The following is a 10,853-nucleotide window of genomic DNA, read 5'->3' as shown; positions in this document are numbered from 1 at the left end:
TGACAGCCCCTCTGAAATAGAAAAATGTATTACTCTTGTTAAAAAACACAACCTGACAAATTCAATATAATCTGACGTAGGGTAAGTATAATAATCTAGTAATTATAAACACCCTCCCAAAAAAAAATTATTTTTGTTTTACTGAATATATTTCTCCACTTCAGGTTACTTATTTCGAAAATTTGCTTACCTGCGATTTATATGCAGAAAAATTAATTTCCCTTTTTTTAAAAATAATCCTTCATTATTCAAAAAGATTATCCGAGGGTAAGCTTCATGAATTTCCCAATAGGTCCAAGTACCTAAATTAATCATCCATTCATTTTTTAAAAGAAATTTCTAATTTTCAAAAACTCTTTTTTTTCTTATGATTACCTATTTGTCCATTTCTTGGAAAATATTTTTCTGAAAAAAAAAAATGTTTTCCAATTTCTTTTAAGTCGCTACTTATTTGTGTGAAATGTTTTCAATAATTTTTCATATTTTCCTTCCGACGAGGAAACGTTGAACGTTTACTACTAGTCAACATCGGTTGCATGTGATTATTTAGCTCATTGAAAGAGCATGTCACGTAGACCGCAGAATTAGAACCAAATTTTGAGCTGCCAAAGTTGGTTTTTCAATTGTTGGTGAATTTTTGGAAATGGACGAAGTAATAACCTAGGTACCTATAGTATATTAATTTTCTACAAAAAGGGTACCTAAATAAAGAGAAAATCTGAAAATTGGCTTATATTCTAGAGTCGATCCCTCCCTCCCCTCCCCCTCCGATCGATTTCCACCATTTCAGAACAGATCTGAGGCTTCCAGAAAAAGTTTTCTTCAGTCCAGAAATTTCTAATCACTGCGGAAGGCGTTGCAATCAACTTCCTTTGAAATACATAATGCATACTCCAGTCACTAGATTGACATTCTGAATCGATCGCAAAGGTTGACTTTGGGAGGTAAAAAAAGTTTCGAGTAATTTAATTACTCGTATATTGCAAAAATTGACAATTTTTTTGCTTGTTTTTTTTTTTAAATTGAGATTATCTACTTCAAAAAAAATCATTTTTCAACACATCATTTCGAATTTTAAATTCATCTGCCCCAATCGATTCGGAATGTCGAACTTATGCCATAATTAAATTTTTATCTGGCGAAGTTGATTACAATGCATTTTGAAAAGATTTGTATGCATGTAGTTGCTTGCTAGAGAGAAGTCAACTTTCGTGGGAGCCTTTAGATTGGCTGAAAGTATAAGCTGCGTAATGATTTTAAATACGATCATCTGACAGCTGATGATGAAAATCTGTGCCAAAAACTGTTTACTTTTTTAAAAGTGCTTAAATTATTCAATAATATTTGAACTCATTGTTTTATTTGATTTTTTTTTTCTTATTGCTTTCCCTTAAAATTTTTTCAATGTTGACTTTCCTCTTGCATATTATAGTAGGTATATTTCTTGTTTATTTTTTGTTCATATTTTGTTGTTAATACATATATATTGTTGTATGTATTTTGTACCTACTCATCAGTATAGTCTATAAAATCATCTCCGCACATTTCAAAAATTTTCCAAAAAAAAAAACAACAAAAACTTAATTTTGGCAGCTTAAAACTTAGTTCTGAAATTGAGTAATGTGCTCTTGAAATGAGCAACATTTCAGCCCAATCAAAGCAAACGGGTTGTAAAGGTTGTTTTCGATGATTTTTTTCACAACTTTTACTATACCTACCTAAAGGTACCTACATAATTTTTCAAGTTATTTTTTCTGGTCTAATTTTCGAGTACATATTAAAAACCAAATTTCAAAAGTTGTTGCAGAAGAAATTGACATGTTTTCGCCGAGCATGTTCCTTTATTACAGAAATCAGAATTTCAACACCAACCTACTGAAAAAAACCAAACTTTGTTGAATATTATACGAGTTAAAAATACAAATTTTTATTTATAGTGCGCGCACTGCGTAGCCACGTGTTCGCTCATTACATAGTTTCGACTTTCGAGGCATTTCTCATAAAATTTATTTTACAGCAAAATGTTCTCATTAATGAATGGAGTTATATGTAGGTACTTGAAATAAAATTAAACGATGTATGCGTAGGCAGGTCTCAACGAGAATTATAGAGCGCATCATCGGTGATTAAAAGTGATTTGGTGTTGCGGGTAACGAGACACAAAGCCATAAATAAGTTGACGCAAAAAAAATAGCTAGGAAAGAGGAGAAAAGGGTACCACAAACTCACAAAGTCGGCTTGCCTTTCGATACAAGTAAGTAGGTACTAGGTACACTTAGGGTTATGAATTTTCGACCATTTCGAGTGTTCGTAATTAGAAAACAGGGAGGATAAAACTGTATTTATATAATCACAACCATTTCAAAATTTGATATTATTGGAGCAATATTGAGACTCCTTTACCTGAATCATATTCTCAGTTCTCACTACCGCAAAGTTTTCAAGGCGACTTTAGACACGATCGTCTAAGGATAATCATCGAAGAAAATGATTTCTTTATTGAGTTTACAAGACTTTGAAGACTTTCGTTAACTCTCTTGACAGATCAATATTCAATCACTCATAATTAATCTAAACATTTGACAAGACAATTAGGTACCTATCAAGCTAACTCTACTTGAAGTAATTCAGTATAAAATATATAACTCCAGATACATGTATTTTAAAAGTAGGTACAAACAAAATAAAATAACGATTTCTTAAAAAAAACTCATAATGAAATACAATACTAAATAATATCACAAAAAAGATCATAATAAAACTTCATAAATCAAAATAAGTACCTATACGTAAATATACCTAACCATAAAATTGAAGGGGGAAAAAACTAAAAAACTATTTTCACACCAAAGTTCGACCACGCATTGATTTTAATTTTCATAATGAGAAAAAGTTCACATCACCATGAAAATTCATTCATAACAATTACTCTACATACCTGTTAAATTCTGCGAGAAAAATCTGAGATAAAAATGAATAATGGCGTTTATCTAATATTTATTATTTCTGCTACTTTCATATTTCAAAAAAAAGAAGAAGAAGAAATAGAAATACATGCAATTGAAAATAACACAACTCTACACATACACAACTTGATAACGAAAAGAAATGAAAAAAAAAAAAAAAAAAAAAATGGGGAAACCTTGAACACACAAGCTCTAAAATCGTTGCACGATTTTTTTAGTAGCTACCTACGAGTAACAAATTTACGTATACCTAGTTCCTACCGACTTTATCAATAATGACTCTAAAGAAAACTGTAACACATCCATACATTTTATACTGAAGTATGTTCTAGGTAAATATTCGGCTGAATTTGAAAACGAACGATGATACTACTTGTTCAACATCGCCTACTTCGGATGAGCAATTGCCTTCTCAAATTGTTTTTTTACATTGAAGAAACACCTTACCTACGACAGAACTACGCTACACTGGTACAAGTATGATTGGAATCTTTTTTCACGATATAGAACGTCTTCTTAGAACCAAAAACACCTTTTAAAACAGCAATATTTTCCATGACTGTGGCTATAAGTACCGTGTAGACGATGCCAACTAAGCACAAGAAGTATTTGAAAACGCCTATTCTATACAGAGAGATCGACTTTATCATGCCAAAAAAATACATGTAGATGTTGACAATGCCGCAAAATATGCATATGCAATTCACCCAGATGGGCATCGGTATTGGGAAAAAGAAATTCACAACAATGTTCGTTACAGTCAAAGGCATGGTAATCCAAGCGTATAATGACATAGATAGCCAGAATTTATAACGCCAGCTTATTTCTGGCGAAAGAACAACCAACATGAGTCCTTGAACCCATCGTTTTCGCTGCTCGATGTAGTCGCGTATGGTGAATGGTGATTTTTCCCACATTTCACCGTCGATGAAACTGAAAGTGCATCCGAGCTGGTAAGCTTTCATTGCGAAGTAACAGTCTTCGGCCAGCGAGCCTTTGACGCCGTTATCGAATGATACACGTTTTTCAGCTTCCACCTGTGAAAGATAAATTCATTAGAGATGGGTAATCGATAATGAGATAAAATTTTGACACCTATAGAGATGTAAAGGTATTGAAAGCGTTGGCGATATGAAGTGATTTATAAATAGGTTAGCACACAAGAAATTCTACGAGTGTTATTTAAGCAAAATGAGATTTCTCAAAAAAAGAAGACCAAGGCCAATAAAAGAAGCTATTTTGAAAAACACCAATGAAATATGCATACTTATATTTTTAAAGCAGCTGTAGAAATATTGTGAAATTTTCGATGAAGTCAGAAGTTTTTTTTTAAAAAGCGGCGCGTGTTTTGAAAAAAAATTAAAACCCTGGTCTTTTTTAAAATTTTAGCCAACTTCTTGAAAATCATTCAATTTTTCATTGTTGTTCAAATTTTCTATAAGATTAATTAAGTTTCCCAAAATCGCAAGATTTACCTATCAAAATTGTCAGGTTTTTTAAAATGTTGCAAAGTTCCTTAAAATTAATGATGAAAATTTCTGAGCTTTTATAAAGGACCAAAGTCTAAGAAATTGTAATATTTTTCCAAATTACTAATGAATTACATTTTTTTTAAAAATCAACGTTTTCAAAATAACTTGATTGGTATTCCAAGAAACCTGAATTCTTTGAAATGATAAAACTTTAAAACTAATTAAAAATTGTCATAATGTTCCAAAATCATAAAAAATTTTCAATATGTAGAATTTTTTTTGCAAAACGTTCAGTTGTGTAACGCTTGCAAGTTTCAACAAATTGTTCAATTGTTCAACTTTGTTCAATTTTCTCAAACTTTTGCAAAATAATACAATTTTTAAAATTGTGGAATTTCCTAAAATTTCCACATTTTTTAAAACCATCGAATTTACCAAAAAACTTGAGATGCTAAAAATCCAAAAAATCAAAAGGTTCGCCTCAAAATTTAACACTTTGGCAAAAGTGTAAAATTTTGTAGGAATTGTCAAGTTTTTAAAATTACTAATTAATGTTTTGGGATTGGCATTTTTTTCAAAAATTGTCCGTCTTTGCAAAAAATGATCGATGAGACAAAGTAATAAGTACTTTTGAAAGCTCAATTCTTCCTCTTTCCAATGGTGTAATTACTTTTTCATTTTATGATGTTATCACGACGAAAAAATCATTTCTAGTAACGCATGTGGAAAAAAACACATTCCAAAAATATTCGTACACCTCACAAAATGATAGAAAAAATGTCTTTAAACTCCGGCTGTGTGGTGACGGATTTACACGGGGATGGTACCATGGGTAGCTGGGACTATGACGAGTCTAATGCACACCGAGTTGACTCAGCTAGCTCTTCGTGGGAGAGAGAAAAGTGTACCTAAAGTTGGAATCAAATTTTGGGGAAATTGAAAAAATGAAAATACCTATCATCTTGTAGAGAAAAACATTTCCAACAAGTTCATCATCATTTACCTATCTTCAATTGTACAGGCGCCATTCACGAAATTACTGAAGAAAAAAAGTACATTTTATTCTGTTCTCTATTTATAAGCGAGGTTTTCAATTTCAAAGATACCACAAAGGTGAGATAATCATCGTGTAGGAAATTGAATTTCCTACAAAAACTGTCCTCTGAACATATCGGGTATTCTCAAAATTGAAGGAGCAACAGTCTACGGAAGCTAGACTGATCTGCAATGAAAGAAAGAAAAGTCATTTCTCAATTGAGAATACTTACCTGCTGCAGGTTTGAACATGTTTGACCTTTTTTCAAAGGTAAAAAGAACCTTTTAGCGAGAAGTTTGTTAGATTAGGAAGAAATAACTCTTGCTTCTCAGTTTTTACTATTTATTAGTGCAAAGCTTTTCAAACACCAAGTGTTCATCATCAGGCTTAAATCACTATTGAACAAAATAACCAAGTCTACAAGCTTATATACTAGTGTACAAGGGTGTGGTAGTTTAACAGTACAAGGGTGTGGCAGTACAAGGGTGTGGTCATGTGGAAGAGGGTGTGGTTGTAGGTGAGGATGTGGTAGGAGTCATGTCTTCAAGTTTGGTTTTAATAACAGAAAGTAGGATATTTTCTAAGGGTTTTAAGTCATTATTTAGTAAATTTGTTTTGTTTTTCATCATGGCTATTGCTTCCCTAATGTTTAATTGAGATGGTTTATCTATTTTTTGTATGAGGTTCAGGTTTTCAAAGGAAGTAGTGTGGTTGGTGGCAATGAGATGATCTGAGAGAGCAGACTTATTTTCATATTTGTATTTAGCATAATAAAGATGTTCCTTGAACCTCTTTTTGATGTTTCTTTTGGTTTGACCTATATAAATTCCTTGGCAATCTTTACATTTGATTTTGTAGATGCCACTACAGTCTTCAGGTTTGTCTTTGTCTTTAGTGTTACCAAGAAGGTTTTTAATTTTGTTATCATTGGTGAAAATGGGTTGTATGTTGTGTTTTCTGAAGACTGTTTTCATTTTATTTGTGAGAGGGGGATAGTAACTGATCCTAACTCTTTTGACATCATCTTTTTCAGCAATAAAGGTTGTGGCATCTCTGATTAGTTTTTTGTTTTCATGTTTTCTTATAAGTTTTTGGATAGATGTTTTTGTGTAGCCAAGGTTGGAAGCAATAGACATGATGTTTTTTATTTCTTTATTTTGGTTATTTTTATTTAGGGGGAGATTTAAACACCTGTGTATCATGCTGTTGAAAGCAGCAAATTTTTGGTTCCAAGGCTGGAAAGAGTCTGAAGGAATGTAGTTATTGGTGTGGGTGGGTTTTCTATAGATATCAAATTCAAGATGGTCAGAATGTCTAATGATTAACATGTCCAGAAAAGGGAGTTTGTTTTGTTGTTCAAGCTCATAAGTGAATTTGATGGTAGGATAGAGACTATTTAAAGCATTGAGGAATTCCTCAATGTTGAAGTCTTCAGGAATGATACACAGGATGTCATCAACATATCTAAACCATGCTTTGGGAAAGTTTTTATTGTTCTTTTTGAATTTTGTCTCAAGGTGGCTCATGAAAAAATTTGCCAAAAAGGGAGATAAGGGGTTGCCCATAGCTGTGCCTCCTGTTTGTTTGTAGTAAGTTCCATTTATTTGGAAAATGTTTTGGGAAGTGCATAATTTTATAGTATTCATATAATGGGTTATTTCTTTTTTGTTGATATTTTGTTCTTTTAGCCAGTTTTCTATCATTTCTAAAGTCTCAGGAATAGGCACACTGGGGAAAAGATTTTGTACATCAAAAGATATGAGCCTGTCTGTGTCATTAATAGTAATCCCTTGCAGTTTTTCTGCAAGTTCATAATTATTTTTAACTTGAAGAGTTTCAGGAAAAGGAAGGTTTTGGAGGTTACAAAGGAGTTTTTTGGCAATGTTATAGGAAGGAGAGTTGATATTGGCCACAATTGGTCTCATAGGATAGTTAGGTTTATGGATCTTGGGAAGACAGTACATTTTAGGAACTTTAGGATTGGAAGGAAAAGGAGTGTTATTAAGGAAGGGAGTAGTTTTCACCAAACTTTTCACTTCTTTCACCATTTTATCCACAGGATCACTTTTTAACTTCTCATAAGGTCCTTCATTAAGAAGGGTTTCACACTTTTCCAAGTATTCATCTTTCTTCATTATCACTACGGTGTTTCCCTTGTCTGCTTTCATATAGTAGACACCTTTCTGTCTCAAGCTTTTGATGGTGTTGTTGTGGGGATGAAATGGAATTCTTGTTGGTTTATGGGTTTTGATGATGTCTACCACTTCTTTCTTTATGCTGATTTTTGTTTCTGAGGTCTCTCTCCACAATGAAGCATCCACATCAGAAATAATATCTTCAATAGGAGGCCTCATGGGTGGTAAAGAGAATTTTAGACCCTTGTTTAGAAGATCCAATTCTTCTTTGGAGAACACCACATCAGTTAGGTTTTTCACATACACAGTAGTCTCATTAACACCATTACTGTCACTGCCACTGACACTAACAACATTGCTAACACCACTATGGTTACTTTTTTCTTTTAACAGATTTTTCAACTTTTTGTTTTGTGAATTTCTTTTCTTTCTCTTTTTCTCCTCAATTGATCTGAACATCTTTCTTTCCATTTCATCCCACTGCAGTTTTGGTATGGTCTGGCTTAGTTTTTTGTGAAGTGCATATAGTTCCACTTCTATGCTGGATCTTTTTGCATACAGGCTGTGAAGCTCAGAGCTTAACCAATAGGTTTTGGCTTTCTCTAGAGCCCTTTTTGTGGAAGGAGTTTTCACTTTACTGTTAAACACCACACACTTAGGGAAAACATTGTGTACCCTACACTGTTTAAGAAAACTAATATCAAGAGGTATCAACTTCACCTTAGTTTTTAGACTTTGGTATCTGTTGAATAATGAATTAGGTTCATTAGGCTCGAATGCCATAATGTCAAAGGTAAAAAGAACCTTTTAGCGAGAAGTTTGTTAGATTAGGAAGAAATAACTCTTGCTTCTCAGTTTTTACTATTTATTAGTGCAAAGCTTTTCAAACACCAAGTGTTCATCATCAGGCTTAAATCACTATTGAACAAAATAACCAAGTCTAACAACCACACCCTCTTCCACATGACCACACCCTTGTACTGCCACACCCTTGTACTGTTAAACTACCACACCCTTGTACACTAGTATATAAGCTTGTAGACTTGGTTATTTTGTTCAATAGTGATTTAAGCCTGATGATGAACACTTGGTGTTTGAAAAGCTTTGCACTAATAAATAGTAAAAACTGAGAAGCAAGAGTTATTTCTTCCTAATCTAACAAACTTCTCGCTAAAAGGTTCTTTTTACCTTTGACATTATGGCATTCGAGCCTAATGAACCTAATTCATTATTCAACAGATACCAAAGTCTAAAAACTAAGGTGAAGTTGATACCTCTTGATATTAGTTTTCTTAAACAGTGTAGGGTACACAATGTTTTCCCTAAGTGTGTGGTGTTTAACAGTAAAGTGAAAACTCCTTCCACAAAAAGGGCTCTAGAGAAAGCCAAAACCTATTGGTTAAGCTCTGAGCTTCACAGCCTGTATGCAAAAAGATCCAGCATAGAAGTGGAACTATATGCACTTCACAAAAAACTAAGCCAGACCATACCAAAACTGCAGTGGGATGAAATGGAAAGAAAGATGTTCAGATCAATTGAGGAGAAAAAGAGAAAGAAAAGAAATTCACAAAACAAAAAGTTGAAAATAGAAAGCCAAAACCTATTGGTTAAGCTCTGAGCTTCACAGCCTGTATGCAAAAAGATCCAGCATAGAAGTGGAACTATATGCACTTCACAAAAAACTAAGCCAGACCATACCAAAACTGCAGTGGGATGAAATGGAAAGAAAGATGTTCAGATCAATTGAGGAGAAAAAGAGAAAGAAAAGAAATTCACAAAACAAAAAGTTGAAAAATCTGTTAAAAGAAAAAAGTAACCATAGTGGTGTTAGCAATGTTGTTAGTGTCAGTGGCAGTGACAGTAATGGTGTTAATGAGACTACTGTGTATGTGAAAAACCTAACTGATGTGGTGTTCTCCAAAGAAGAATTGGATCTTCTAAACAAGGGTCTAAAATTCTCTTTACCACCCATGAGGCCTCCTATTGAAGATATTATTTCTGATGTGGATGCTTCATTGTGGAGAGAGACCTCAGAAACAAAAATCAGCATAAAGAAAGAAGTGGTAGACATCATCAAAACCCATAAACCAACAAGAATTCCATTTCATCCCCACAACAACACCATCAAAAGCTTGAGACAGAAAGGTGTCTACTATATGAAAGCAGACAAGGGAAACACCGTAGTGATAATGAAGAAAGATGAATACTTGGAAAAGTGTGAAACCCTTCTTAATGAAGGACCTTATGAGAAGTTAAAAAGTGATCCTGTGGATAAAATGGTGAAAGAAGTGAAAAGTTTGGTGAAAACTACTCCCTTCCTTAATAACACTCCTTTTCCTTCCAATCCTAAAGTTCCTAAAATGTACTGTCTTCCCAAGATCCATAAACCTAACTATCCTATGAGACCAATTGTGGCCAATATCAACTCTCCTTCCTATAACATTGCCAAAAAACTCCTTTGTAACCTCCAAAACCTTCCTTTTCCTGAAACTCTTCAAGTTAAAAATAATTATGAACTTGCAGAAAAACTGCAAGGGATTACTATTAATGACACAGACAGGCTCATATCTTTTGATGTACAAAATCTTTTCCCCAGTGTGCCTATTCCTGAGACTTTAGAAATGATAGAAAACTGGCTAAAAGAACAAAATATCAACAAAAAAGAAATAACCCATTATATGAATACTATAAAATTATGCACTTCCCAAAACATTTTCCAAATAAATGGAACTTACTACAAACAAACAGGAGGCACAGCTATGGGCAACCCCTTATCTCCCTTTTTGGCAAATTTTTTCATGAGCCACCTTGAGACAAAATTCAAAAAGAACAATAAAAACTTTCCCAAAGCATGGTTTAGATATGTTGATGACATCCTGTGTATCATTCCTGAAGACTTCAACATTGAGGAATTCCTCAATGCTTTAAATAGTCTCTATCCTACCATCAAATTCACTTATGAGCTTGAACAACAAAACAAACTCCCTTTTCTGGACATGTTAATCATTAGACATTCTGACCATCTTGAATTTGATATCTATAGAAAACCCACCCACACCAATAACTACATTCCTTCAGACTCTTTCCAGCCTTGGAACCAAAAATTTGCTGCTTTCAACAGCATGATACACAGGTGTTTAAATCTCCCCCTAAATAAAAATAACCAAAATAAAGAAATAAAAAACATCATGTCTATTGCTTCCAACCTTGGCTACACAAAAACATCTATCCAAAAACTTATAAG

The 10,853-nt window shown here is 33.3% G+C and overlaps 1 protein-coding gene across 2 annotated transcripts in view; it reads right to left on the bottom strand.

Annotated features, from left to right (window-relative positions):
- Positions 1-2,640: 2,640 nt before the first annotated feature.
- The window catches only part of LOC135836563 (beta-1,4-mannosyltransferase egh-like), a 37,211-nt gene continuing 28,998 nt past the window's right edge, over positions 2,641-10,853 (bottom strand). For both annotated transcript variants that reach the window (XM_065351469.1, XM_065351470.1), the window contains one exon: positions 2,641-4,003. In XM_065351469.1, coding sequence (XP_065207541.1) covers positions 3,425-4,003 — 579 coding nt within the window. In that variant the 3' untranslated portion in view covers positions 2,641-3,424. The remainder of the gene's footprint in view (positions 4,004-10,853) is intronic.

The sequence above is a fragment of the Planococcus citri genome, chromosome 2 (genome assembly GCF_950023065.1).
Source record: "Planococcus citri chromosome 2, ihPlaCitr1.1, whole genome shotgun sequence".
NCBI classification, from domain to species: domain Eukaryota; kingdom Metazoa; phylum Arthropoda; class Insecta; order Hemiptera; family Pseudococcidae; genus Planococcus; species Planococcus citri.
Note: the sequence above shows the minus strand (reverse complement) of the source record. Positions and strands in the feature narration are given on the sequence as shown.